At 44.0% G+C, this 27400-nt stretch overlaps 2 protein-coding genes across 4 annotated transcripts in view; one reads left to right on the forward strand and one right to left on the reverse strand.

The window, feature by feature from the left end:
* SETD3 (SET domain containing 3, actin histidine methyltransferase) overlaps positions 1-17809 on the reverse strand; it is an 81909-nt gene extending 64100 nt beyond the window's left edge. For 2 of the 3 annotated variants that reach the window (XR_004299604.1, XM_032405904.1), the window contains exons 1-3: positions 17689-17809; positions 3083-3192; positions 1230-1322 (exon numbers count right to left, since the gene is read on the reverse strand). Coding sequence is in view for 2 of the 3 variants with exons in the window: in XM_032405904.1 (XP_032261795.1) it covers positions 1230-1322; positions 3083-3185 (196 nt within the window). In the remaining variant the exon portion in view is untranslated. Of the gene's footprint in view, positions 1-1229; positions 1323-3082; positions 3193-7936; positions 8042-17688 lie in introns of those variants that run through there. The other variant, XM_032405905.1, reaches the window with a different exon arrangement.
* A 524-nt stretch (positions 17810-18333) lies between these two features.
* CCNK (cyclin K) overlaps positions 18334-27400 on the forward strand; it is a 28833-nt gene continuing 19766 nt past the window's right edge. Inside the window, exon 1 of the mRNA XM_032405906.1 lies at positions 18334-18423. The gene's annotated coding sequence lies outside the window, so the exon portion shown is untranslated. The remainder of the gene's footprint in view (positions 18424-27400) is intronic.

The following is a 27400-nucleotide window of genomic DNA, read 5'->3' on the forward strand; positions in this document are numbered from 1 at the left end:
AAAGCTGATTTTGTTAGGGACATTCTGAGACAGAAGTCACTCTTTGCTGAGAATTCAGGAATGCTCTAACCTTAGTGTGAGTTGTAGTTAGCCGTCTCTGCTAACAACAAATGCTCGGGACATACAAACACTGTCCCGCTATAGATCTGGTGAGCCAGGATTGGCAGGTCTACCATTTAGAGCAAAGAACCACATTATAAAGGAACCTATCACCATTTGGGGTTCGAGACCATCTAAGCTAAAGACTGCATGTTTCTAGAAGTACACAGGAGCGCAATAAAACCTCAGAGAGCAAATAAAAAAACAAACCCTCTTCTGACTTTCATGGCAGTAAATAAAAATGGAGTCTAAGAAGGTTCTTCTCACCCTTTTAAACGCAGGCTCCTTATTATGTTTTCTCCTTCCACCTTCCATGTGGCCCTGCATACCAATCTTTATTTTTTGTGCTTTACAGAACAAAAACAATAGGTATATTGAATAGGCTTTTTCAAGCTGACACTTGGCCCCGTCGCTGGCCTGGCTGAGAATCATTAAGACGCCTACTGAATACACCCTGTAAAAACAGAGCTTCAGAAATAGAACTACATCTCTTATTTAACCAAGATAGGTTTGAGTTCATCATAAATCTTGTGAAGACATTAATCTATTAGTGTATATTTGTGTGTTGGCCACTCATTGCATTATGTACTGACCTCAAACCCTCAAGGAAACACAATGTGGAAAAACAGATCTAAATACATATTTTGTAAAAAATAAATAAAAGTTGTGTCATTTTATTTATTTTTAAAGATTTAATTTATTTGAGAGAGAGAACGAGTGGTGGGGAAGGATAGAGGGAGAGAAGCAGACTCCCTGCTGAGCAGGAAGCCCAACATGGGGCTCGATCCCAGGACCCCAAGATCATGACCTGAGCTGAAGGCAGATGCTTAACTGACTGAGCCACCCAGGCGCCCCAACAGTTGTGTCATTTTAGTCCCTAGATACAAACACTTTTCCCCTACTACTCAACATTCTTACCCCTCCCAAAGCAGGTAGCAGCACCTCAGAAATGGGAGAGATTCTGGGACAGCTTCCCAGCACATCTCTCCCAAATTCCGAGCCCCTTCCACTGTGACCTTCCACAGGCAGGAATGACACCAAGACTTTCACATAACCTCAAAACATTTCTGACTTGTGCCAAGTCTCTAAAGGATTTTATTGAAATAAGATTATTGTTCTAGAAAATGTACCTTTTTGTTTTTTTCGTATTTTCTCGACTAGAGACCGGATCTGCACATACTCTTCCCATTCCTTTCCGGGGCCAGGTGTGGGACTACTGCATTCTGTAACACAAAAGCCATGGCACTCAAATACTGCTTGCTTTCAACTCAACCAGCTAGTCTCCAGCACAGAGAGGACTGGGGTTTTGTTACCGCTGCTGGTTTACTTTTAAAGGACAAAGATACCACAGCCATGCTGATAAACGTGGGAAGTATAAACCAGGTATACTTTTCAAAGCATATACACCCTCCAAACCCATCCACATGCCACTTACTAAACTGGGACCCCCGTACCTAAGTGTGAGCACTGAGCTTGCAACTCTCTCACACTTGCTGTTCAGAAATTCTCCTCAGAATATACTTGACCATGGGAAAATCTAAAAGCTAGGCTAAAAATGCAAAACATTTCCCTGAAAACTCTTCTAGATGGATTTAAAAAAAAGGTCACCTTAAAAGTCAACATTTCTTTCTAGTTAAATCCTAGAACAATGGCTCTCTAAAGGAACCAGTTAAATTGGACATAAGAACAATTACTCGACAAACATTGCACATCCGTGTGTAAGGCTCTATATTAAGCACTCTGGGGGAGTCAAAAAATGAGATGGCACAGTCACTGCTCAAAAGGAAGCTGAGACTCTGCTGTAGGGCCAGAAGCAAAGACCAGCACTCAAGACTGGTGCTGGTGGTTCTGGAAAGCTGTGCCCTGGGCACCCGGCCTATCAGCAAGCTCTTTCCTTTTTCAACAACTGTATGAGTTTAAAGAGGGAGCCTTCTTCCCACGGCCACCTTTGTTCTCTGACGAAAAGAGTGTATGTGGTAAATAACTAACACTAACAAGTCATAACGCATGGGCTGACTCATGACTATTAAAGTTAACCAGTCATTCTTCGACCAACAAGTCCTGACTGAGGCCCTGGAATACAAGAAGACAGAGCCTGTCCTCAAGCTGCCCGCAGTCCAGTGCGGGAGAGAGGTGGTAAGCGGTCAGTACCTCAGTGCTCTATGGGGGGCCCACACCGCTCTGAGGGCCACAGGGGTCATAGGAGTCCACAGGAGCCCTTGGGGAGGGATCTGACCCCGACTCAGTTGCTGCCTGCTTCTGGCAGGAAGAGAAAGCCAAATTTTTATGTGGGGTTTAGCCTGTCACATAATCTGAACAGAAGGGGCAAAGAAAACGAGACAATGGAGTGAGTTAGTACAGTGACCACAGCTAAGTTTGACACCACCATAGCACCAATTTAAATTCACAATTAAGAGAAGTTACCAATTTACACTAATGTACTAAAGCAAGTACAGGCACTTAATAGATATTTAACTTCCTTGAACCAAGAAATTGGAAAACGATTACTGAATCACTAAAACGAAAGGGGAGCCACTCTAACAAGGGGGCAGAGTTCCAAAGGTCTGCTCTGAGAGGCCTGCCGTGCCCACCTTGGGCCTGACGGCCACGGCGCACTTTTATGCGCCACAGCTCGCACGGCCCTCCCCCTCCCCAGGCAGGCTGTACTACCGCTGTGAACACCGGGACTCAGAGGGGTTGCATGATCTGCCCGAGGTAGTCGAGTAGGTCCCTGCCCACCGGAGGCCAGGGAAGCCCATGTTCTGGGTGGTGCGCGGTTTCATCCAGCCCTCGTTCATCACTACCCACGACCAATATCCCCAGCTTTATGGAAGGGGGAGGCGGCGGGTCAGAGAGGTTCTGACACTTGCCCAGGTCACGTGGCTACAATGTTGGGATCTGTCCCACTTCCTGCCTCGCCGGGCCAGAGGCCGTCCTGCGCAGCCCGAGGATGCGAAGGCGGGAAGCCCAGGGCGGAACTTACTCTGCAGCAGCTCACTAGTCAGGTTCAAGGTTTCCTTCGGTGACACACTCGCTGTAGCACCAGTGCCTGATTTTTGCGTTTTCACTCGACTCTTCTTACCCATTTTCCGACTATAGAGAAGAGAGAGAAAAGACAAAAAGTGTTACATTTCCAAAGAATCAAATCAAGTAATAAAATGTGGCACAGCAGTGGCTTAGCCTCAAGATGCTAGCATCTTACCTCATGAGTGCCATATTCTGAAGTTTCCTTCCAGAAAAAGAAATGTGTACCAAATATTAGTATTTGGAGGCTCTCCAAAGGAAAAAAAAATCGCTTTGTAGTCTCTGGAAGAAAAGTTCATTCCTTTTCACCTACAAAAACTACAGTGGAGGCAAATTTTACTCTGGAATGTTGTCAAGTTACACAGATTTTACTGTGTATACTAAAATGCTTATTCCGTGACACTGCACAGATAAAGATTTTGTATACACACGTGTGTCACAAACTGCCATATGGGCACAAAAACCTCTATCTTCTCTCCCCACTTTGCTCTGGAAGAATCATCTCCCGTTAAGAGCAACCGTGCCACAAGCAGCAAACTAGGCTCTCGGGACAAATGCTGAGGACATGTGGGAGCTTAAAGACGCCTCAGAGAGCTACCCTAACTCTGCGGGTTTGTTTCACTGGAAAACTCAAGGTGCCTTGCCCAGGGTCTCACGGGAAGGTGATGGCAGATCCGACACGGGAACAAGGTCTCCCAGCACCTCCCAACGCGGCACCTTGACCACCCACGAGCCTTGAGTGAGAAGTGACCACAATATTGTATAAGCAGATGAGGCAGTGGGACGTAAATACACCAACAGCACGCTGGGCACAGGCTCTGTGAGACGACTCATCTGAAAATGCTTCAGCACAATGATTTCAAGACGCGCCTTGAGGAAAGTAAGGGATCAGGATGTGTGAAGAAAGGGTAGGGAGATTCACAGGTAAGGAAAGGAATGGGGGAGGCACGAGGGTGCCCCAGGGGGAACCCCCCAGGAGGAAAGATGCCTAGCTCAAGAGGTGGAGAGGTGGCCAGGGAGCAGTGGGGGGCTGAGAGTCCGCCCCCTGCAGGAGGGCTACAAAGCCTGCCTGAGGAGCCTGGCCCGCGGTCCTCCTCCAGAGAGAAGCGCCTTAGGACGACAGCCAAGCAAGATGGACAGTACCCAGCCAGGAAGCTACCGCAGCAACCCACACGCTGATTAATAACCAACACCACGATGCCTCTCCGTGGAGCCCTTACAAGTTATATGTCACCTCAAAGGGCAACCAGAAGGGATGGGATAAAAGCTTTGAAAGACATACTCTCCCATTATATAGATGATCCCTGACTGCATCGGAAGTGAGGGCATGGGCCCGTGTGCTAACATAATAGAAAACCGCCTACCTCAAAGGGCCAGGATAGGTTTCTTCTGTCTCTAAAGTGTAGAATATAACATGTAACTTTATGTATCTAACAAGCCTTCTAAAACAGTGTGCGATACTCAGTGCACATCATCCCGGAATCAAAGGGAACAGGTAAGAGAGTATCTACAACAACGTTTGCAGCAAGGAATTAGTTGCTCTGAGATCAGAAGCAGAAAAAAAATAAATAAATGGGGGTGGGGGCAGAAGGAGGAAGAGCTTACGCAGCTTTTTCTGAAGTGAAGGACTAGCCTCTTAAAAGAGAGTATCGCTCCCCACGTGCACTTGCTCGTGGCCAAGAGTGAAGGCACAGCCTGATCGGAGCACCAGCTGCTCTTGGCATCTCGGGCTCTCTGCGGAGAACCACTGAACCTGACCCCAAAATAACCAAAACTACCCATAAGTCTAGAAAGAAAGACTTTTTTTAGGGTGATTTTTTTTTTAATTCTTTTCTTTCTTTCTTTGGAAGGGTAGCTGACATACAATACTGTATTAGTTTCAGGTGTGCAACATAGTGATTCAACATTTGTATACACTGCAAAGTGATCACAAGTCTACCTGCCGTCTGTCACCACGCCAAGTTGTTACAGTATTAGTAACTATATTCCCTCGGCTATACATTACATCTCTGCGACTTATTTTATAACTGGAAGTTTGTACCTTTTAATCCCCTTCCTCTATTTTACCCATCCCCAGATCCCCCCTTGAAAAGGACTTTAATTACACTTCCAAATACAGCTCTGCAGGAAGAACCACAGAAACTGGCCACTGTCGGTGATGGGCTTGCTTGGCCTCTCCCTTCAGCCCTGCCTGCAAGTCTTTTGCGTATCAGGCTCCAAACAACTTGAAAACATCACTTTGATGAGGCATTCCAGGACCCTCGCCTTCTCCTAGCAGGCCTGGGGAAAGTGAGCCCGAGACAGCCATGTTCTCCTACACCGGCCCCCACAGTGTGGGGACCCACTACCAAACAGGTTTCTTCACTCTGTCCACAGTCCCCTACCTCCCCCCAGGTCTCCCTGCAGGGATTCCCGGATTGCCATCACTCCCAGCATGTAGATACCTGTCTTGAGATAATGATCATCAATTAAAACAGCACCAATGACCCTGTGTGCACGCAGTGCTTATGCTCTGCCAGGTGCTGGGCTAAGATAATCTCCTCATTTGATCTTCCTAGACCCTCTATCAGTAGATCATAGCCTCATCTTTTTTTTTAAGATTTATGTATTTATTCGAGAGAGAGCGCGCATGCACGCGCGAATGGGGGGGGGGGGGGGCAGAAGGAGAGAATCCCCAAGCAGACTCTACCCTGAGTGCAGAGCCTGATGTGGGGTTTGGTCCCACGACCCTAAGATCATGACCTGAGTCAAATGCCAACCAAAAGAGTCGGATGCTCAACCGACTGAGCCACCCAGGCGCCCCAGATCATATCCTCATCTTTTAGATGGCATTCTCAGAAAGGTGAAGTCCTTCAGCTTTGTCCAAGGTCACACATCAGGTAAGAAATGAAGCTAGAATTGGAACTCAGATCTGTGTGACTCTAAAGTTTGGCCACTGCCCTACTGCCTCTGCTTAAATGCAGAGCAAAAGCACAGGGCACTGCAGGGGGCAGGAGGGCTAGAAGGTCTTCCAGACACGACACCCAACAACACCTTGCCAAGGGCCCACACCCCTGGATGTGGCCAACTGCCTGCCATCTGCTCCTGCCCGCCTCCTGAATTCATCTCTCGCTTACACTGTAACTCTAGCCTCTTACAGGTCTCTGTGGCCAAGCCCATCGCTACCACTTACATCTGCCCCACGCTGCCATCCCTGCCCTAGCACTTCGGGCTCCACCACCACCAATGGCGCCCAGTCCCTCATACAGGTGTCGTCTCGTGCCTCCGTGCCCTGTCCCTCCATCTGTCCCACCCGGCCCCTTACCTGCAATACTTGAGTCACTTGTTCAGTAGCCTGCTTTCTCTAAAAGCCCTGCCGGCTATCACCTCTTCCTGATCCTCCTAGCTGTAATATGCCCTCCTCTGTACCACTTCTTCTACCACTGGATCTCACTGCGCTGCAAAACTGGCTCACACACTGGCTTTCCTCCTGGATAACAGGCTCCTTGAGGCACCCTGTCCTATTTCTATTTGTGTCCCCAACTTCCAGCCCAGAACCCAGCCCACAGCAGGCTCTCTGCATAGGGTGCTCATGAGCTCCCAGGGAAAAGCAGTGCCTCCTTTGGGCAGCTCTTAGGTCAAAATCTGTATTGCTGAAGCTCCTACCCAAGTTTCAATCTCCTTGGAACTTAAGAAAATGTGTAATTCCTGCCGCAGGTGAGAGGTCATTAAAGATCTGGTCACGGTGATTTGAAAACACAACACATTCCCTTGGCAGTAATACTCTGCCGTTGAATACTTAAAACTCAATTGTTCTCAAATTTCTTTTCCTTAAGCCAGAAAACTGCTGGCTTTTAAGAAATGACTAATAGGCATAGAAATACAATGCAGGCCAAATTTCCAAACACATCCGTCAATTAGCACTGGGGAGAGTAGGTACATGGAGCATAACCTTCAAAGGCCGGGGGAGTGTTTATAGAGACGCTGACTGAAGCCACACCCAGTTAGACCCTCACCTCCAGCTCCTTCTATCCTTCTGGCTTCTTTTTCCCCGCCTCCAATCTCCTTCCCACCACACGTGGACAGTTAGCCTTTATAAATGGAGGTATAAAGTGCACCGCTTGCTAAGTGCTTGGGCAGCACTTCCAGTAAGGTACTAGCACTCAGAGAGCCTCCCGGGCCCCTTCCCAGTCACAGCCATCCCCAGCAAGGGACTGTCGCGTTGATTCCAGTACCATCACTTAGTTTGTTCTGTTCCTGAACTTCATATCACAAACATGTAGGCTTCTTTTGCTCAGCACAAGGTCTTTGCACAGCTCACAGGGTGGTCCCACCTCCCCAGCACAGCCCTCGAGGTCCTTCACACCCCACCCCACTTTACTCGCCTGCCTTCACTCTACCCATCACCCCTTTACATGGCACACTCCAGGGATCTGCTCGCTCTCCCCACTTTCTGGAAAGAAGCTATCCTCCACTACCCCCTTTGTCTTCTCCTGACAACATGTTTCACAAACGTAAAGATGCAGCCAAAACATCCCCAATGTCCTTGAGGAAATTCTAGGCTCCTCTATTCATTTCATAGACTAAACCCATGAAAGTCAGTAAGAACAAGCCAAGTTCAAGGTGATTAATAGATGCTAAAGTCTTGGCTTACCTTGAGATTCAGTCTTTTGCAACTCTCTTTGGACTATTTCCCTTCTACAGGGATATAGACCCTACTGGAGAGAAAGCAGCTTGCTTGGGAAAGGCAGTAAGAATCTTACACAGAGACGTTAACTCACTTCATCTTAATTAAGGTGAGGGGGTTGTCTGTCCTTGTCCCCAATGAACATACCTCCCTAGGGTACAGGATCACAGGTCCAGGCCAGGTCTTAATCTGTCCTCCCAGAAACCGGGTTTGCACTGACCCCCTCCTGGAAAGCTCCCCAGCTGCCCTGGACTTGCTCTGCCTGGGAGTCCCCACCAAGCTCAGGCCCCTGTGCACTGAATCAGAAGTAGTCATGGGCTTGTCGCCCAGCCTTCAGTTTGAATGAACTCAGGATTCCAAAGGGTAGGGCTCTCTGTACCCAGTTCTACAGCCCAGCAGCCAATCTTCTGAGCTTGCACAACCACTGATGTCTGTGACATGCATTTACCTCAAGATTAGATATGGTTTGGCACCAATTCTTCTGTAGGACACCCCTAGCTAAAGTATACCTGGAAGTATACACACTTACTTCTTTTCACCCCACTGACCATCGGGCCTTGTCACAGTCTGCCAGCTCCCCACACACTGCCCTCCCTCAGCCCCTGGCCTGGCTGTCATTCGCTGACCCTCACTCTTTCCTCCATCACTGAGGCCTGTATGCCTTTACCCCAGGGTGAACACGTGTGTCTACGTCCTGGTTAAGACCCCACCTCGCCGATGGTCACCCTCCCTGCACTGCTGGAGCCCAGCTCCAGAGCCTCCAGAGGCTCACACACCACAGTCTATGTTATTGATGTGCCTATTATGCCCGCTGTCTCACGGCAGAAAAAACCCAAAGTTTCCATCTCTAAATTACCTACAGGGTCCAGCATGGTGCCATGGACACAGGTGAAGGTCAAATACTTGTTGAAGGAATGAAAATCTCTAGATATCATATTTGGATACATCAGTGTTACTCGTGGGTAAGGTTTATCTCCCATCACAACAGTAAGATTTTGTGTCAGAGAACCACTTCCATATATTCTCCCACCGGTGAATAAAACAGTAGTCAAAATGCAACATTTACTAAATATTTATCTACTTCTGCTAAAGAACTAAGATGACTCGTAAAATTAATGATGTAAATTTTTATGTACACATGAAATACACAGAATTTACCCTTAAAATTAAAAGATAGTGTCTTTTGGGAGTCCATAGTTTATCATCAGAAAAGCTTTGCATATTTTCATAACAGAAAATCTCTGATAAACACAAATCCAAATTTTTTAAGTGTCTTTGGTCTCTTAGAAAGCAACAAAGCAGGAACCAGTCCACTTCCAACAGGAAAAAAAAGAGTTATGGCCGAAACACAGCTTGAAACTCTGTGGGCCATCGTGACCAGGGTGCTCCACACTGGCCTGATACACCCCCCGCCCCAGCCGGCAGAGGCCAGCGCTGATGACAGCCATGTTGGGGGGCTTAAACATGGCTGTGACTTGGCCAAGAGCCCACAACCACCAAACCATGGACCCACAGCTTCAAACCTGAAATCCTGTATCATTCCCAGCACATAGGCAGGCTCTAAATATAGATGCATGCACTCCATTAAACAAGCTCTCCTGCGTCTATGTGCCTAGGACTATGCCAGCCGCTGGAGAACACAAAATGAAGGCAGGCCAGGCCTGCAGGCGTCAAGGATGATGAGGGAACCAAGACTCACAGCATGGGTAATTCCTCAAAGACCTAAGAGAAGTAGCTGAACAGAGAGGGGCAAGGGAAAAAGTACAATTAAAGAAGGATGACTAAACTGTAAGATGCAGTTAGCGTTAAAGGTGTTAGAATCCAGTCTGAGTGGTTTCCTAAATTCAACCCCTTTCTGCCTTTTTTAGCTAATGAAGATTTCCTCCACATTTTGGATTAGAAATAACTACCTACCCTTTTCATTTACGTTTCAAGAATGTGTTTCACATAGGGACGCCTGGGTGGCTCAGTCGGTTAAGCCTCTGCCTTCCGCTTAACCTGGGTCCTGGGATCGAGTCCCACATCGGGCTCCTTTCTCAGCAAGGAGCCTGCTTCTCCCTCTGCCTGCCTCTGTCTCTCTCTGATAAATAAATAAAATCTTTCATTTACGATTCAAGAATGTGTTTCACATAGGGACGCCTGGGTGGCTCAGTCGGTTAAGCCTCTGCCTTCGGCTTAACCCAGGGTCCTGGGATCGAGTCCCACATCGGGCTCCTTTCTCAGCAAGGAGCCTGCTTCTCCCTCTGCCTGCCTCTGTCTCTCTCTCTCTCTCTCTCTGATAAATAAATAAAATCTTAAAAATATATATATATTAAAAAAAATGTGTTTCACATAATGAATAATTTTCATTGTGATTTCAGCTGATCTGGGGCTAGATTCCAGGTTTCAACAAATGAATAAACAGGTAGACTGAGCATCCTTTATGCCCCCACTGGAAAAAAACTACCTATTAGAAATTCATCAAGTTCCTACAGAGACCAAATATTTATTTTCAATATTTATTTCAAATACTTATATAAAGATGTCTAAATTAAATATGTGTACACACATGTACACACACACAGACATACACACACACATTCAAGTTAAATTCCAAATATTACCTAGAAGGTACAATGCTAATTCAAAGTTTTTTCCCCAAAGTTCAGACTGAAATCAGGTATCATTTACAAATTCTTATGGAATTACCTGGAAACAAACCAAAGTATAAAGTAAAAAAAGAAACAATACTTAAGACAAAAGAAACTAAGCAGAAAAGCAATACAGGACTGACAGACAAATGGACTCTACAAACAGTTATAGTTCAAAGGAAGGGCATCTATGAAAAGAAACAGGAAGCCAGGAGTTTCACACATGTCTACGTTTCTTCACCATCAAGATATTTTAAAAATCTAGAGAATCCTCAAAATGTGGCTCTTGAAGACACTATAAACTATTTAGGAAGCCCACCAACAATCTCTCCCCTTAGTAGATAAAATACTTTAGAAAACCATAAAATAAATAAAATTGTAAAATATTCAATTATTTAAATTGCTGACTAATAGGAACTGGCATCTGTAATCACCAGCCACTTCTGACCAAGCAAGTGATTATTTTATATATAATCTGTATGGTTGAATAAAAAGTCAGGAGAAATAAGATAAAGCACATTTAGACAACTTGGCTAATGGGTGGGGGACAGTGAGGGAGGGAGCTACTTTACCCATTATTACCAAGTCTAGCTCACGTACACTGAACACACTGAGATAGGTTTCAGCTGGGTGGGTTTTTTTAATTCTAAATGAGAAGTATATAAATCTGTATTTTTCTTGAGTTGCTTTCAACTAAATACAAATAGAATAAACATTTTTGATTACACTTATTTGGCAATTTAACCAGAAAATTTTAGCTCTAACCCAGCATCTGTTTTTCAATGTATCCTGAATCTACCCTACTTTACAGCTGGATTGACTAAAGCAGAGAATTGTCCTATGACTTCCTCCTCCTACCTCAGGAAACCAGCTGTAAATGTACTTGACGGGAGTATGAGAGCCTGCCTAATCTTTGTGCAGGAAGAAAAGAATCTCACTAAAATATCTGGCAGGCCATTAGGATCAGATCACTACACTCTGAATTAAATATACCGATTACAGGATGATGGCTTAGGAAAACGAAAGCACTCTCCAACTGAAAAGTATTTGTGCAGTGTTTTCTGTCCTACAGACACTGAGAAGGCATCCACAGACCTGTACTGCATGCGACCATGTTAACTGGAGCTAGCATGTGGGGGAAATACGCACTCTACACACAGTAGCAGGGCCTACCAGTGGATTCAAGCCACACGAACTTTACCAGTTTAAATGGATAACCAGCATCCATCATTCCAATGCCTATCAAAGGAGGTGCTGATGTGCCACAACTCAAAGGTATGAAGAAGTCAAGGCAAGCAGGCAGGCAAGAAGGTGGAATTAATTTCAAGTCAGTAGCTACTTAAGTAGGGGGATGAATAAAGGCCTATAAGTTACATGTAAGTAAAACTTCAATCTCTATACAGAACAATTTGGGCTGTCATATAAATAGATGGATAGATAGGGATAGATAGATATATACAAATTTGAGATTTAAAAAAATACAGATGTTTCTTGCTTTCTATAGTGTTTTTTGCTAATTTTCCACTAATTCACATGGTAATTTTAGAAGCGCTTTAAGCCATTTCTGATTGACTTTTCAATACACAAGAGTTTCAGTTTTAAACTGTGTTCAATTAAATTGTAAATACACTTAAAATGAGGCTCCTATTTAAAGGAAGTTGGGGAAAAAAACCTCTCATAAAGCAAAGAATCATTTGGTATCATGAATAATCATTTCCTATTATCTCTTTCTAAAATAAAAAAGAAAAATGTTAAGAAACAGCTGTAATCTGTCAAGAAATTACCTTCAAACCACCCACATTCCTCCCATAAGGACTCAAGATTCTAGAACTGTGGAATACCAGGTTTGGAAGAGACTTTTGGGGTTATCTGTGTTAACCCTCCACCTCGCACATGTTTAAAATAACGACACCTAAGGTCATGAAGCAATGACAGGTGTCAGAGTGCCTTGCAGTCCACTGGCAAACTCAGGTCTGAAAACCCCTGGGAGAGGCAGGGTGGAGCATGTCATGGCCAAGAAGAAATGCGCCCCCTGTGGCCTGCTGCTGCTGAGTGCTTCTGGGGGTGCTCCTCTGCTTCCCCACACAGGGCGCTGCTGTCAGCTGCCACTTGTCCCCCTCCATGTTGTGAGCCGCTCCAGCACGCGGTCTGAAAGTTCACCATCCTCTCTGAAACCTCCCAATCCCGCCTTTCAAAAGAAACAACTCCTTCAAATTTCCAAAGACAGATTTCTGTCCCCGCAACAAAGTCTTCTCTTCTCCAGACTTAGCATATCCCTTCTCAAAAGTGGACAAAACCACTTTGGTGAACAGTTTTTTCCCAAGGCAACAAAACCCTTTGGATGAGCTCTGAGAGGGACACAGCTCTGTGGGAATCGCCTCCCCTGGAGCTCAAATCAAGGGGATCTTACTAATATGCCGGAGACTGCCCTAGCTTTCCTACAAGTCAGGTAAACAAAGGAGCGCATTCATTCGTTCAGTGCACATTTCTTGAGTATCTGATCTGAAATGCACAGATGAGTGACACATGCACACTCCCATAGCCTTTAGGGTAAGATGGTAATCAACTAAAACCTGTTACATAAACTGATCAGCAAGACAGATGTGCTATATCAAACGAGCGTCTGAATCTAAATGCAATTTTTCATGCTGTCACATTGTTGCCAGATTACTGAAACCATCATCCCTGCTACACAGTGTCCGACAGCAGGTCCCCAACTTGACCATCTTCATCATAACTGCATCAATCGGGCGCTGACTATATCAGGAACTGAGGTAAGCATTTTACACAATAGATAGAGATAGGTATTATACCCACTTTGCAGATGAGAAAGCTGAAATTCAGAGAGGTTAATAAATTCTATGCAAGATAAAGGCTCAATTGGTGGCAGAACCTCACCAACACACCTTGATGGCAAACTTTATTGATACTCAATAGTGTTTCATGGATTCACCTCAAAACCGACCCACTTGCGAAGGCTTGGAAGGTTGGCTATCACCGCTGAAGTTCAAAATAACAGTATCCCCTTATAGTAGGAAAGCACGGTATGCAAAGGTTTTAGCTCTTCGGCCCTTTAAAGTATAGAGCCATCTTGCTGGCCTTGTCCAAATAAACAGGAGTGGCCTCAGCTTAAATGTGAAACATGAGCAAAACTTCCAAATAAACTTCTGCCCAATCCCACATAGCCCATATTGAGATTTGCAATGCTACACTCTTGTCGTGGGTCAAGAAACTGCAGTAACCACTCAGGTGACGATGACATGTAGCAATGCTAAGTCATTACAATCAACAAATGGAAAACTTTGTTAATCATTAGTAAATATGGCAGAAGCAACTTCAGTGGTTATTTTTCAGCACTAATCCTTACTTTCTTTTAACTGTACTCACTGGAAAAGTATTGATATTGAAAAGTCATGCCTATTTCCTGAGACTGAAACCTTTAAACCACTTAGTCACATAATTTTTTAGACCTTGCTATGTTCTAACGAAATATATCCTAAAAAAACTGAAAAGTGAAATTCAGGATTGTAGATAAGTAATAAGCCTAAAACACTGCACATTTATTAAGAGTTCCATGTAGACACCTGGTTATCTACATTCTCTGGACAATTCCTTAGTCCTTTCTGAAAAAGAGTGAAAACATTTCTTCTGCTCTGTCCCTTTTCCCTACCCATCCTCCACATCCCCATCACTGAAGCTAGAAAAGTAACAGGTTAGGATCTTACTTGGCTTGGTAATCAGTTATCACTCAGATCCCTTTCAAAATCTTAACGTCAGGGTTGGACCTGTCCTCCATTTGGGTTTATCCTGATTATTAATTAACTTCTACTTAGAAAGTACTAGAATAAGAAATAGTTTCAAAGTCTTAACTTTGGTATTTGAATTTTATAATCATTTGGAATCATTTTTCTCCCATTCAAATTTATTTCAGTTGCAAATTGTCAATACTTGTGTTTATATCTCTTGTTTCAGAGCTGTTTATTTCTAAAACCTAGAGGAAACCCCCAAATGGAAATAGAGTCGACACAGCTAATCTCTGGCTTGAGTTACTGGATAAATTTAACAACAAAAGTAGGACTTCTAATCTTGCCAATTCTGCTAACTAAGCTTTCTTTACATAACACTATTAAGCGACTTTAAAAAAAAAAAAAAAAAGCTCAACTTCTTTGTAGTAGAAAGATTATATATCTTAATATTTTGTGAAAATTTCAATTTTACTTTAATAAACATTATGCAAATTAATTCTATTTCCAGATCAAAATATTTAACATCTCCAATTTTAGGAATAGGAAAATAAGATGATGTCAGGAAATCCAATGTAAAGAAGTCAATTTTGCCAAGTAAGGTACACCTGTGACTGCAAAAAAATGAAACCTAGAAAAATGTAAAAGCAAGGAACCCTTAGTTTATTACTCTTAACTGCTTAAGCAGAACTCGGAATGAACTGATGTCCAAAATAAACACGTCTATGACTGTAGCAAAAGAAAAAGGATGCAGAGAAAATCAAAATAGTCTTCAATGGTAAAATAATGGGCCCAAATATGTTAGCTAACTGAGAAAACAACTGGCCACAAGCAACTTCCAGAGTGACATAAGAATAAAGATATGTTCACTGTCTTGTTAAAAATGTTTAATGCCATAGTAATAAATGACTTCTGCTCCTCTAATAGAACAAAATCATGGCTCCATTCCCAGGACTTAGGTACAAGGAGAAGAGACACACTTGAAACTCTTCGTCCCCACCCCCAACAGAAGCACCTCACACAGCAGCCAGGGACAAGCAAACCAGTTTCTAAAGAAAAAAACCTCCCAGTGGAAGATAGTCATCAAACTACACACACACATAAAGATACACTATGATTAGTTACATTTCTAAAAGCTACTTCAGATTAAAGATAAGAAAAAAAGGAGACCGTGTAATTCAAACATTTTAAGAAACTGGAAAGCCTCAAAGTAAATGGACATCTAGTAAAAAAGAATCCAGAGTAACCCTCTGCTAGTAAAATTTTTACTCCTACTTCTGCTAAAATTCCACATAGTACAAACTGTGTACCTGGTTTTACTGAATTCAGTAATTGTCTACTAAATATTTCTGGTACCAGCTACTGTTGACACTCTTCTCCAGCTGTCACCTGTCATGCTCTTCTAGGTACGAAAGCATCACGTTCTAAGGAGGCTGTTGTGAGTGCTCTTAACAAAAACAGTTTCCAGTGGTTGAACTTTAGAATGGGAAGATGTTTGAGTACAACCTTTCCATTTTCCTCATTTTCCAGGGGCTTCTAAAGTAAAGATTTAACTACTTAAAACATGGCCTAATGTTCACCACACGGAAGAGAAGTTCAGTGTTACTTTCTTATTGACAATCTTATTGCACTCTTACTGACAGAACTGAACAGAAACTTTCATTTCCATAGCATAAATGTTTCAATCTTCAAGTCCAACATCATTCCCATAACAGGAACAAAAGCACCAAGAGATGTCAGCAAGCTGAAGAAATGAGAAGCAGCAACCACTTTACTCTCTCAGGCTAGAGTTGCATTTCAGACATTAACTTAAAATTTGGAATACACTGAGAGAAAGGAGGGCAGACAGGAAGGGGCAGCAGAAGGTTAAAAACTGAGGTTGTTTGGAATTCCAATAAAGAGGTTGTTCCGTAGCTGTTTGAGAACTTGGCTTTGCAAACTACTTTCTCGGGCCAGAGAAAAACTCCTCCTTAAATTGTTGGAACTTGACCAGAATATCAATCACAGCAGTCCCTGGGACTAATTTGGTAAGGCGGGACTGCATGCACAGTAGCCTGCATAGACATAATATATCATGGTTCAAGCAAAAGTCTTGCCAAACTTTAACAGTGGAAAGCTGCTTTTTATTTTGCTATATTCTTTTTTTTTTTTTAAGATTTTATTTACTTATTTGAGAGAGAGAGCAAGCGAGAGAGAGCACGAGCGACAGGGAGGGGAAGAAGGAGAGGAAGAGGCAGACTCCTGGCTGAGTAGGGAGCCTGATGCAGGGACTCGATCCCAGGACCCCAGGATCATGACCTGAGCCGAACGCAGCCGATTAACTTACTGAGCCACCCAGGAGCCCTATTTTGCTATATTCTTGAGTTAAATGCATTCACCTAAAATATAGTAAGAAAAACCTCTCCAAGATTATTACTGGTTATTTCAATTTTTGAAATACCAGTGGGGCCATCGAGAAGAAAAACAGGAGAGGGAGAGGTACCATTTATACACAGTAAAATTCACTTTTTGGTGTCCACTTGTACGAGTTGTGACAAACGCATACACCTGCGTAATCAACCACCACAATCAAGCTATGAGCAGGTTCATCGCTAAACGGTTAACTCTTCGGAGGGTTTTAAAAGCAAAAGTAACGTGTCAGCATACTTCAAAAGTATGTTTGCTTTTGAAACACCTCCTTCATTTGGAAAAGCAAAGCAATACCCTGCAAGTGATCCTACACGTGTCGACACGCGGCGGGGGCGAGGCCGCGCAGCGAGTGGCGCCCGCTACCCGGCGGCTACCGTCCCCCGAGGACAAGCGGGGCAAAGGCAGAGTTGCAGCGCCCGGCCGGAGCCGCGAGGAGGAAGAGTTTAAGGCCAGAATGACAAACTCCAAAGCACCGAATTCTTCTCCCTAGTAGGGCGCCGAGCGTGTGGACCACGGCCAGGGCGCGTGGGAAGAAAGATGACCTATTTTCAACGCCTGTTTTTATAACTGGAAAGTGAGGGAGAGAAGCAGGGACTCGTCCCCGAGCGCCCCGGCGCGCACCTGAGGTTTAGGGAGCGGAACACAGAAGCCACACAGCCTTCACCCGGGCGACGGCGGGCAAGCCAGGAAGGAAGGAAGGAAGGGAGCGCGAGCGCGGGCCGGCCGCACGCACAGCCCAGCCGCCCAGCCGCCCAGCGCAAGCCAGAGCGGCCCGGGCCCCACCCGGCGGGCGCCCAGCGGCCGGCGCTCCCTGCACCTGCCGCCGCCTCCGGGCCGAGCGCCCCGAGGGGCCGCGGGGCCGGGGCCAGCGCGCCCCCCGCACCGGCAGAGCCGGGGGCCAGAGGCCGAGCGGCGCCCCTGACCCGCCGGGCCCCCACACCCAGCCCTCCCGCCCGGCCCCCGGGGGGCAAACCGCCCCCCGCACCTCGGGCCCGGGGCGGCCGGCGGGGCGCGCGCAAGACCCCGGCCGAGGGGCGCCGGCCGGGGCGGGGGGCGGCCTCACCGCGCGAGTCTGCCTGCGGGCCGCGCGCGCCGAGAGGCCGCCGCCGGCACTCACCTGCCCGGTTGCCCCCTTTGCGCAGCGGCGGCGGCGCCACACTCGGGCCCGGACCCACCGTCCGCCTCAACCAAGCCCCAGGCGGCGGCGGCGGCGGCGGCGGCGGCGGCCGGACGGGAGGGGCGGGACGGCGGCCTGAGACGGCCCCGCCGCCGCAGCCCAACCCGGCTCCGCCCGCCCCCGGGCCCCGCCCCCGGGCCGCCGCCGCCGCCGCCCATTGGCCCGCGGCTCCGACGCATGGGGGGGCGCCTCTCAGCCAATCAGAAGAAAATAGAGCTCTCCAAAGAGGAAAGTGTCGCCCGTCTTCTCCCCGGCCCCGCCCTGCGGGTCAGTGGTCGCTGCGGGCCGGAGGAGGAGCCAGCCAGGGGGTCCATCCCGTCAGTCCCGCCCCCCAGGGCGAGAGGGAATTCGGGAGCAACCGAACCTGCTAACGGAACTTAGACGAAGGAGGCGGGGCCTGAGTCGCCCGTACTCCAATCAGCGCCTGGCGTGGGTACAGCCCAGCCAATTGTGGCCCCGAAGCTGGCGGGGGCCGAGACCGCTCTGGCCCACAGGCCCAATGGCTGGGGAGGAAACCGAGCAGAACCGTTGGGGGTGGCGGGGCGGGGCTGCGCCCGATCGCTTGTTTTCCGTCGCGGTCGCAGCGCGATGACGTAGTTTCCCCGACATTCCGTGTCCAAAATGGCCACAGTCGGCGAGGAGAGACGTCGCTAAGGGGCTTGCCTGAGGCGAGGGGTGAGTGACCGACGGACCGCGGACAGCGCCGCTCATCCCCGCTTACTTGGAGGTCGGAGTAGGGTATGACCTCTTTCCTCCGCTTACTGGCGGAGTCTCTCTTCCCGGATTCCGCCTCGCTCCGCTATCCCCCGTGCAAATCGAAGTTAGCGGGCGACAGCGGGGCTGCGGGACGGGCTTCGGGAGAGGGTCTGAGGAACAGGCGCGAGGCAGGGAGGTCGGCGCGGACCCTAAAAACAGGCAGCGACCCTCGGAGTGAGGGGCGGCTAGGGTTCGGGGACTTTCTAGCAGGTGGGGAGAAGGGGCGGGGGTCTTTCCACACACGCGCGCGCACGCTCTGAGCCGCCCAACCGCGGACTACCCACATCTTCCCAGTTATTTCGCAGCGTGGCGGTCCTTATCGTGGTTAGGCCTGGGACTTCGGGAATTATTCCACATTTGGGGTACTCCGACTTGGGAGTCTGAAGAACCGTGTAACAGGGTGGGACTGGGAATGAGAAAAAAGCACTTCCGCGATTAGATTCGTTCTTTCCGAGACGTGGTCCTTAACCGATCTTCTGCTGGGTTTGGTTTGTTACTAAAGGACTTGTTCTTTAGCAAGTTGAGGCGTAAGTCTGGAGCTTATCTAGAAGCTCTTAGCCTGTTACCAGCACAAAGCACGGTCGATAAAGCTCCCTCAATTTGGATTGCAGTTAAACCGTGCTTTCGCCAAATCATCCGACGTTAGGCACGACTTCTAAGAGCAATTACTTGAGAGTGGTGGTCTTCTGTGTTTTTAAGGTAAACTTGATAATGCTTATGTGTCTCGCTCTAAATCTCTCTTTAGAGATATTTAGCATAGTGCCTTTCAATTGTAGGCGCTCTTTAAAGGTTTGTATGCATGATGTTGCTAGAATGAAAACTCTATGAGAAGCTGTGTATCCTCAGCACCTAGAACACTGCTGAGGTATAGTAAGCTTTCTAGATTGCTGAATGGTGGTAGTAGCGGTGGTATTGATCGACATTTTGGTTAAGATTGTTAGTGTCCTTAGGATCTTGCCTGTTAAATAATCTTGACTATAAATATAAGAGTTATCCAGGATTATTTTATTTTATTTTCTTCAGAGTGACAACTATTGATAATCTGATTTTAAGGGGGGATTTGTCTCATTTTGATTATATTGTGATGCATTATTCAAACAGATTGATTTTTTTTAGTTGATTCTTGTATAAAACATACTTAACATTTGTTTCATTTTGAAAATGTAGTTTGCACCAAGCAATAAAGAAACATTCTAGTTGCTAATGAAGTCCATAAATGCCACTTCTGAAATTGAATGTCATAAAGAAAAAACTGGTCTTAGTTTTGGCTTACTAAATGAACTACTTTACAGGAGATTATGTTCAAAAGCATGGAGTTCGCTGAGGAAGAAGAATGTTTTGTTTGCTTTGTTTGTGCTCGCTTCGGCAGCACATATACTAAAATTGTTTGCTTTGTTTGTAAAAACTGGGTAAGGACAAACAACCAAAAGGAATTAAGTTCAAGGTAATTGAGATTACAAAGAATATTAAACCGGGTTAAATTCAGTTCATATTTTTAGGGTCAGATAAATGATATACCAGAGTACTCGCAGGTAAAATTGTAAAATTGTTGTTCATAGGTTTTGAGAAATCCAAAAAGCACAGTTAACGATAGAAGACTGGAGTCTGGTAAATGTGTTTGCAGAGAGCAGTTAGATGGGTGGCTCTTGGATGCTAGAAATTGTTAATAATCTATTTTAGAATCTTGTTGGGAGGGCAAAAGGAGAGTTTGTAAATACTTGGGAGAGGAGAGCTGATTCCTTCAAACTGGCAGAGTTTTAACTAAAAAAAGCCAGGTGACATGCATCTAATTACTTTCCTTAGAAGTTTACTATACCCTGGTGATGAATGAGGGATTGTTAGACATGGATCCATTCAGGTTTCCTTAGGATGCTGAACGCAATCTCTCTTCCTATCCTAGTAGACACAAGAGATAAATGTACATTGGGTAAGGTCTCTTTGGATGGATTTATATCCAGTCCAATTACCCAACCCAAAATGTTGATTAATGGGTTGATGTCAGCCTGAAGAGAGGTCTTTAGAGATGAGCTACAGGGCTCTGGTCTTGCCCTTACTCTGATTAGCACTTTCTTATTACCAACTTTAAATATACGAGGCATGCTTCTCAGATTAATCAATGCACTCAAAAGCCGTACTATAAAGAATTGTTAAAGGTTGAAACAATAGGCCAAAACTAACAAGATGTACATTTGCCAGGTTGAATTTACAAAAACTCAATTACGTGTATTTGAGATAAGCAAGACCTGACTTGAAAAAGGATTCTAGAAAGTAATGTTCCATATAAGGAAGTGAAGTATAGAATTTTCCCCAGATTGAGGGAAAGCAATATCTTCGTCTAATGACAAATTGTGGCTCTGCCATTTACAACCTTTGTGAATTAAGCAAATTGTTTCATGTCTCTTCGGTTCTATTTTCTCCGTGATAAATTGTGAGGATAGGAAAATATAGCTGGCAGGCATACTGTGTCTCAGTGGGCACACAATGGACATGGTGTTGAATATTAGGAATCTCCCTTCCCCATTTGCTATGAAGATCATATAAAAAGTGCTGTTTTCCATTTTGGTTGCTAACGTTTAGGGGTTATCTTGAAACACTAAAAACCATGTTGAGAAAATAGAGATGTTTGTTTACCCTAGAGAAGAGAAGGGAATGGAAAAATTCTCTTCACGTATTCGAAAGGCAATCAGATAAGGGAAGGGTATTTTCAAGGGTTAGAGAGCAAGGTAGGAGCCTCAGAGTGTTGTTGAAAGGTAGAAAAATCAATGTAAGATTAATACAAGAATTAAGGTGAATACTAGTTCTTGATACTCAGCAATGCCATAGGCTGTCTGGTAAACGATTAACGTCCCATTAATGAAAGTGGCCAGATGAAGGTTAGTGAGTGACCAAATGTTACTGTTAATTAGAATTTCCGTACTAGGTGAGAAAATTGAGTAGTGACCTTTACTGTTGTTTCCAACTTGTAAGTGTCCATAATTCTAAATTTGAAAATGCATTTATTCTTTCATCATGTAAAATGACATATCCAAAGCACATACCTGAAACATGTTGCTAAAATCCTTTGACATGCTGCTTGTTTATTGAGAGATTTTTTTTACTTTGTGGAGCTCATAAACGTCTCTGTCATTTTCACGGTAATCATGAGCTGCTAATGAGAAAACCTGTAATCTTAGGGTCTTGTGAAAAAATAAAGAGTAATAGGGAACAGGGTTATAGAACTGATGTAAGAACTTTTTCAGGGGGATGAATGATACAGAGGACTGTTTTTATTCTATTTGTGTACGTTTATTTTCACTTCCTCTCATGTATTGTTGATTTGGCCCCAGAGTCTAAAGGCACCTACGCTGGATCATTAGCATGGGGTTTGGCCACTGACAGCAAGGCCAAACAGGCTTGAATCTGTTTGTGGCTTATCCACTGGGGGACTGGGATTGTCTTCCATTTGTGCTTCACCCTCACTGGGTCCGAACCCTTGTCCTCACTCTGCCCCTGTCGTCTCAGTAGGTGTCTTGGCACTCCACTTCCCAGTGGAATTTTAGGATTTATTTCCTCCCCCTTAAATGAGTTTTTCCCAATATCTTCCTCAAACTTTTCCTTCCCTCTGTCTCAGAGAAAGAGCTTCCTTCCTGAGGTTAACTTTTTTCCCTATGCTTTTTATGATCCCTTGGCCAGTGAACCCCTCAGTGGCTTATTCAGCCTCTAGTGGCTCTTTCCCTTCTTGCTTCAGACATCCTTCCTTCTTTATGCTGAATAAACAAGAATAAGCTGTTTCATAGCTTATTCATTCCTTGCCCCTTGTAGTCTTATTTCTGCCCCACTGCACTTCTGCAAAGATTCTGCTATTTGTGCATGTGTGTGTGTCTGCTTTATTGAGATGGTTCACTTACCATACAAATCACCTGTTTGAAATAGTGTGCAAGTCAGTGGCCTTCAGTACAGAGTTGTGCAGCCATTACTACAGTGGACTTTCACTGTCTCCAAGAACTAATCACCAATGTAACCTTTCCTTATTTCTTGGTTCTCTAGCATTTGTCACTGTTGCTTGCCACATCTGGGTTACGGTCAGTATCCCTTGGTTTCTCTTGCAATTGAAGTTGCAAATTTCCCACCTCTTTGACCATTCCTTCCCTTTCTTTCCTTTGGTGATTCTTCTGCTTTCTCAAGTTCTGTTCCAGACCCCATCCGTTTTCACTCTCCAGCCCTCCACCTGTGACCATGACTTTAATTGTCAGTTCTGTATAGATGAATCCCAAATAGATGTGTTCTTTCCAGATTTCAACAGTCCTGTTTATCTGATGGGTATTTCCATACAAATGTCTTAATGTTCTTCAAACCTAGTATTTTTGGAACCAAAATTCTTCTCCCCGCCCCAGGTCCCCCCCCATCAAAACTAACCCCTTCTCTTCCCACTTTTCTTTTTAGTATTACCCTTTCCATCAGGCAAACAAACTTGAAATCATCTCTTGCCACTTTTTTTGCCTCACAGCCAGTTGTGGTGCTTCCTCTTTTACTCAACACTATGTTGTGGGGACAAGCCTTCATCATTTCTTGAACAGCTACTGTAGTCTCCTAGCTGGACTTCCTCCTGCAAATCTCCAAATAACCTCCACTTCATCTCTCTCTCCCCTTACCAGGCCTTATTATTTTCATGGCACTTGCCACTCCCTGACAAGTAATCACATATTTGTTTCTCTTAGTGTCTACCACTACAACATAAACTTGTGGTAGGGCAAAGACCTGGCCTCTCATTTCCTGCTGTGTCATTGCGGCCTGGCTCATAGTAAATAATAAATATTTGAATGAATAACTACATGGAGAACTGTTGGGTTAATATATCTTAAAGTAGGTATTCCCAACTAGTGTACCGTGAATAAATTACAGATAGTTTGAGATATTGATTCCCTCAAGCCAATTGGCCAGTTGCTTTCTGCTCCGCAAGAATGTGTATTATGAATGTTTGTTACTATTATTAATAATGAAAAACCAGAAATATCTCAAATGTTCATTCACAGTAGAATGGATAAGTAAATTGTGTTTTATTCATAGAATGGAATACTGTACAACAGAATTTCTCAACTTCAACACTGTTGATATTTTGGATCAGTTAATTCCTTTTGGGGGATTGTTCTGTGCCTTGTAGAATGTTTGGCAACATTCCTGACCTCTACCCACCAGATGCCAGCAGCTGCTCCCTAGTTATGACAACCAAAACTGTCTCTAGACATTGACAGATGTCCCTGGGGGTCAAATTTGCCCCTGAAAACCAGAACGAATGAATGAATAGTGCTTTATGCAACAAGGATAAACTCCACAAACATAATGTTGAGCAAAAGAAAGCAGTTGTGACAGAGTGATAACTCTATCATTCCACGGTCCTTCAGAAACCTGCAAGACTAGTTGCTGGGAGTAGAGGTCAAGATAGTGGTTATCTTTGGGGGGATCATATTAGAAGAGGAGTGAGGAGAATGCCCGGGATGTTGGTAATATTCTGCTTCTCAGCAGGATGGTGTTACACAAGTGTATTCACTTTGTGAAAATTAGTAAACCATACACTTAAAATTTTCTTTCTGTATGCTATAATGCAATTACACATTGTTTGAATTTATAAAATCATAAGCAAGCACATAAGCAAGCATTCTTTGGCTGCTGAGAGATTCTGATCCAGAGGGGATAAGGAGGATGGTCTGGTAAGTAGTCTTACCTGAGTCTCTCCCACTTTTCATGAAGTGAAAGAAGAGTACAGGGACCACTTGTTTACCTGTGGTCCAGACTGGACACCTGGTAACGTTTTACCACCTTTACTACTTGAGCCTGTGTTTTAGCTGAACCATTTGAAAGTAAATTGCAGACATGATACTTTACCCCTAAATACCTCATTCAGCCTGAGAATAGTCATTTTCGTATATAATCACAATATCATTATTACCCCTAAGAAAATTAACAGTCCCTAATACCCTCTAATATACAGTCCATATCAAAATTTCTCTACTTGTTCAAAATTTCTTTTCTAGTTTTTTTTTTTTTTCTTTAAAAAACAAGGATCTAATCAAGGTTCACACATTAGTTTGAACGTTATGCCTTTGTAGTCTTTCAAATCTAGGACAGTTCCTCCCATCTTCTTATTTTTTCATGACATTGACTTTTTTGAAGCAACCAGGTCAGTCATCTGGTAGAGTGTCACATTTCTGGATGTGACTAATAGTTTCCTTGTGCCATTTAACTTGTTCTTCTACTCCCAGTATTTACTGTAAACTAGAAGTTCGGTTTAACCAAGTTAGCTTGCTTGGATTTAGCTTAAGCTTTCTGGAGGTGAGAATACTACACAGGTGGTTGATTTTTATTTCATATCGCATCATATCAGGAGGCCACAGAATAGCAGGTTTTCATCCTGTTAGTGATGCCAGGCTTGACTTTTTGTTAAGGTAAAGGTACTTTTTTCTACAATAATTAATACATACCAGTGCTAGCAAAGTAGACTCATGGATCTTTTACAATCAGTCCTTGTCGTATTTCTTTATAATATTCCAATTCCCTGATTTTGTCCAGTGAGAGTTGACGCTGCCTCTTGTGTCTTTTTATAAGCTTCCATTCGTCTGAGCACATCCCAGGCAGACCCCTACCCCAGACAGGGAGAATGGAGACCTGGTTCCTTTTAGATAAAGGGTAACTAAGATGTGCACCCTGATGTATTCCTGACTAAGGGAGTGTCATTGCTTCTAGATACTTCCAGTGGACAGAGCTAGGATATATGTTTTTTAACCATGATTTATTTTTATATTTTCAATTAAAATTCAGCATTAAAGATTTTACTTAACCTTTGATCTTGTGCACTGAACTGAAAATCTTGATTCCTAACAACATTAACATTTATATATCTTTGCTTTATCCTACAATACACACACACACACAAAATTGTTTGACAAAATTGTTTGACAGTTAACAATATTAATGCCAGAACTAACAAAACATTACTGGAGAAGTTTAAGATTTCTTTGCAGTTCTTTAGTCCTTAGAATATATCTCACTCAGGATGGAACAAGATCAGGAATTACTTATAATGATTTTCTGGTGGTTATGTTTCCTATTTGCTATACACTGGGCTTCTTTTCAGTTTTAGGATTTGCTTTTTTCTTTTTACTTAAGTTCATGAATGTGTTAAATATTTACATGATTTGAAAGTCAAAGTTGCAGAAGGACTCCTGAGTCAACCTGAAAGAGCTGCTTCCAGTGGCTGTAGCTGGAGTAGTTTGGGCAGCAAAATAAATAATGATAGTATTGGATTATAACTCAAAGAATAAAACAAATACTAATGAGTCCATACTAATATAAATACATGATTGAATAAATGAGGGAGAAGGAACAGATCTTTCTTACAGAAGAAATCCAAATAATGTTGAAGGAAGGAAATAGAAAGTCACCATTGGAACACCATGATAATTGTTGCAGGCAAGATCCTTCAATGAATGCTAAAATTAATGGGCAAAACTTTAAGAAAAACAGGTAATTTGCTTAGTATTTTGCATTGCAAAATATTTTCTCTGAGACGCTTACTAATTACTGTAGTAATAATAACCTATGTCCCCACATTCTTTGATACCCCTCCTTCTAGGAGATGTAGCCTAATTCCTTTCCCTCGAAAGTGGGCTAGACTTTGTGATTCGTTTGTAAGGAATATGGCAAGGAGAAAATAGTGACTTTCAGTGCAAAACTGGGCACAACCCGTCTTCACCAAGTGCTCGTGGTTCATATCAGACACACCTAAACCAGAGACATTTCAGTCAGCCTAGGTACTCTTCAAAACTGGCGAGCTCATGAAAAAACAGGAAAGACTGAGAAACTGTTACTAGAAGATACTAAGGAAATATGGCTCCTAAATGCAGTGTGGCATCCTGGATTAGATCCCGGAACAGAAAAGGGATTTTTTGAAAAACTCAAAATTTGAGTGAAGGCTGTAGTTGATGATGTACCAAAATTAATGTCTTAGTTTTGGTAAATGTACTGTGGTTGTGTAAGATGTTAACGTTGGAGGAAGCAGAGGGAAGGGTACACGAGAATTCTCTCCTATCTTTATAACTCTTCTGTAAATCTATCATTATTTTCAAATAAAAGATTTCTTAAAAAGTCAAAGATGTGTAAAAAGGTATACCCAGAGAAGTATTGCTCACATCCCTGTCCTTTCCATTCTCTTCTTCCCTGTTCCCTGTTGGTAACCTTTTTTTTAAATTAGTTTAAAAAAACAGAGATGTCTGTTCCATCTCTCCTTTTTTCTTACATGTATACTAACATACTGTGTACACTGTCTTGTATCTAGCTGATCCTTACTAGTACTTAAAGAAAGGTTTTTTTCAGTCTTTTTTATACCCGCATGGTACATCATTAGTGTTAATGTTAACTATATTTTATTCAGCCAGTGCCCTATTGAGGGACATTTGGGTTGTTTACAGTTTTTGCTATTATAAATGGCATTTTTGTGAATAATCTTTTGCACACGTTGTTTCATACTTGTAACGGTATTTTCAGAGTGGATTTTTCGAAGTGGGATTACTAAGTAAAAGAGCAAATGCATATGCAGTTTTGTTAAATATTGCCAAATTCCCCTCTGTGAGAGTTGTTGCATTTTGTATTCCCACCAGCACTATATGAGATCGCCTCCTTCTCCCTGGCCTTGCCAACATAGTATATAGTCACGCTTTTAGATTTTCTGCCAACTGAGAGTTGAGAAATGTATCTCAGTATGACATCTGACTATGAACTCTTCATATTTACTGAGCATCTCGATTGTGCACTTTCCATATTTACCTAGGCTTTAGGTAACTGACCTGCCCCAACCCACAGTGATTGCCTAGTTCTGCAACACAGCCAAGTACAAACTAGTGGAAGAAGATTGCTTTTTTCC

Source organism: Phoca vitulina, unplaced genomic scaffold (assembly GCF_004348235.1).
Source record: "Phoca vitulina isolate PV1807 unplaced genomic scaffold, GSC_HSeal_1.0 scaffold7, whole genome shotgun sequence".
NCBI classification, from domain to species: domain Eukaryota; kingdom Metazoa; phylum Chordata; class Mammalia; order Carnivora; family Phocidae; genus Phoca; species Phoca vitulina.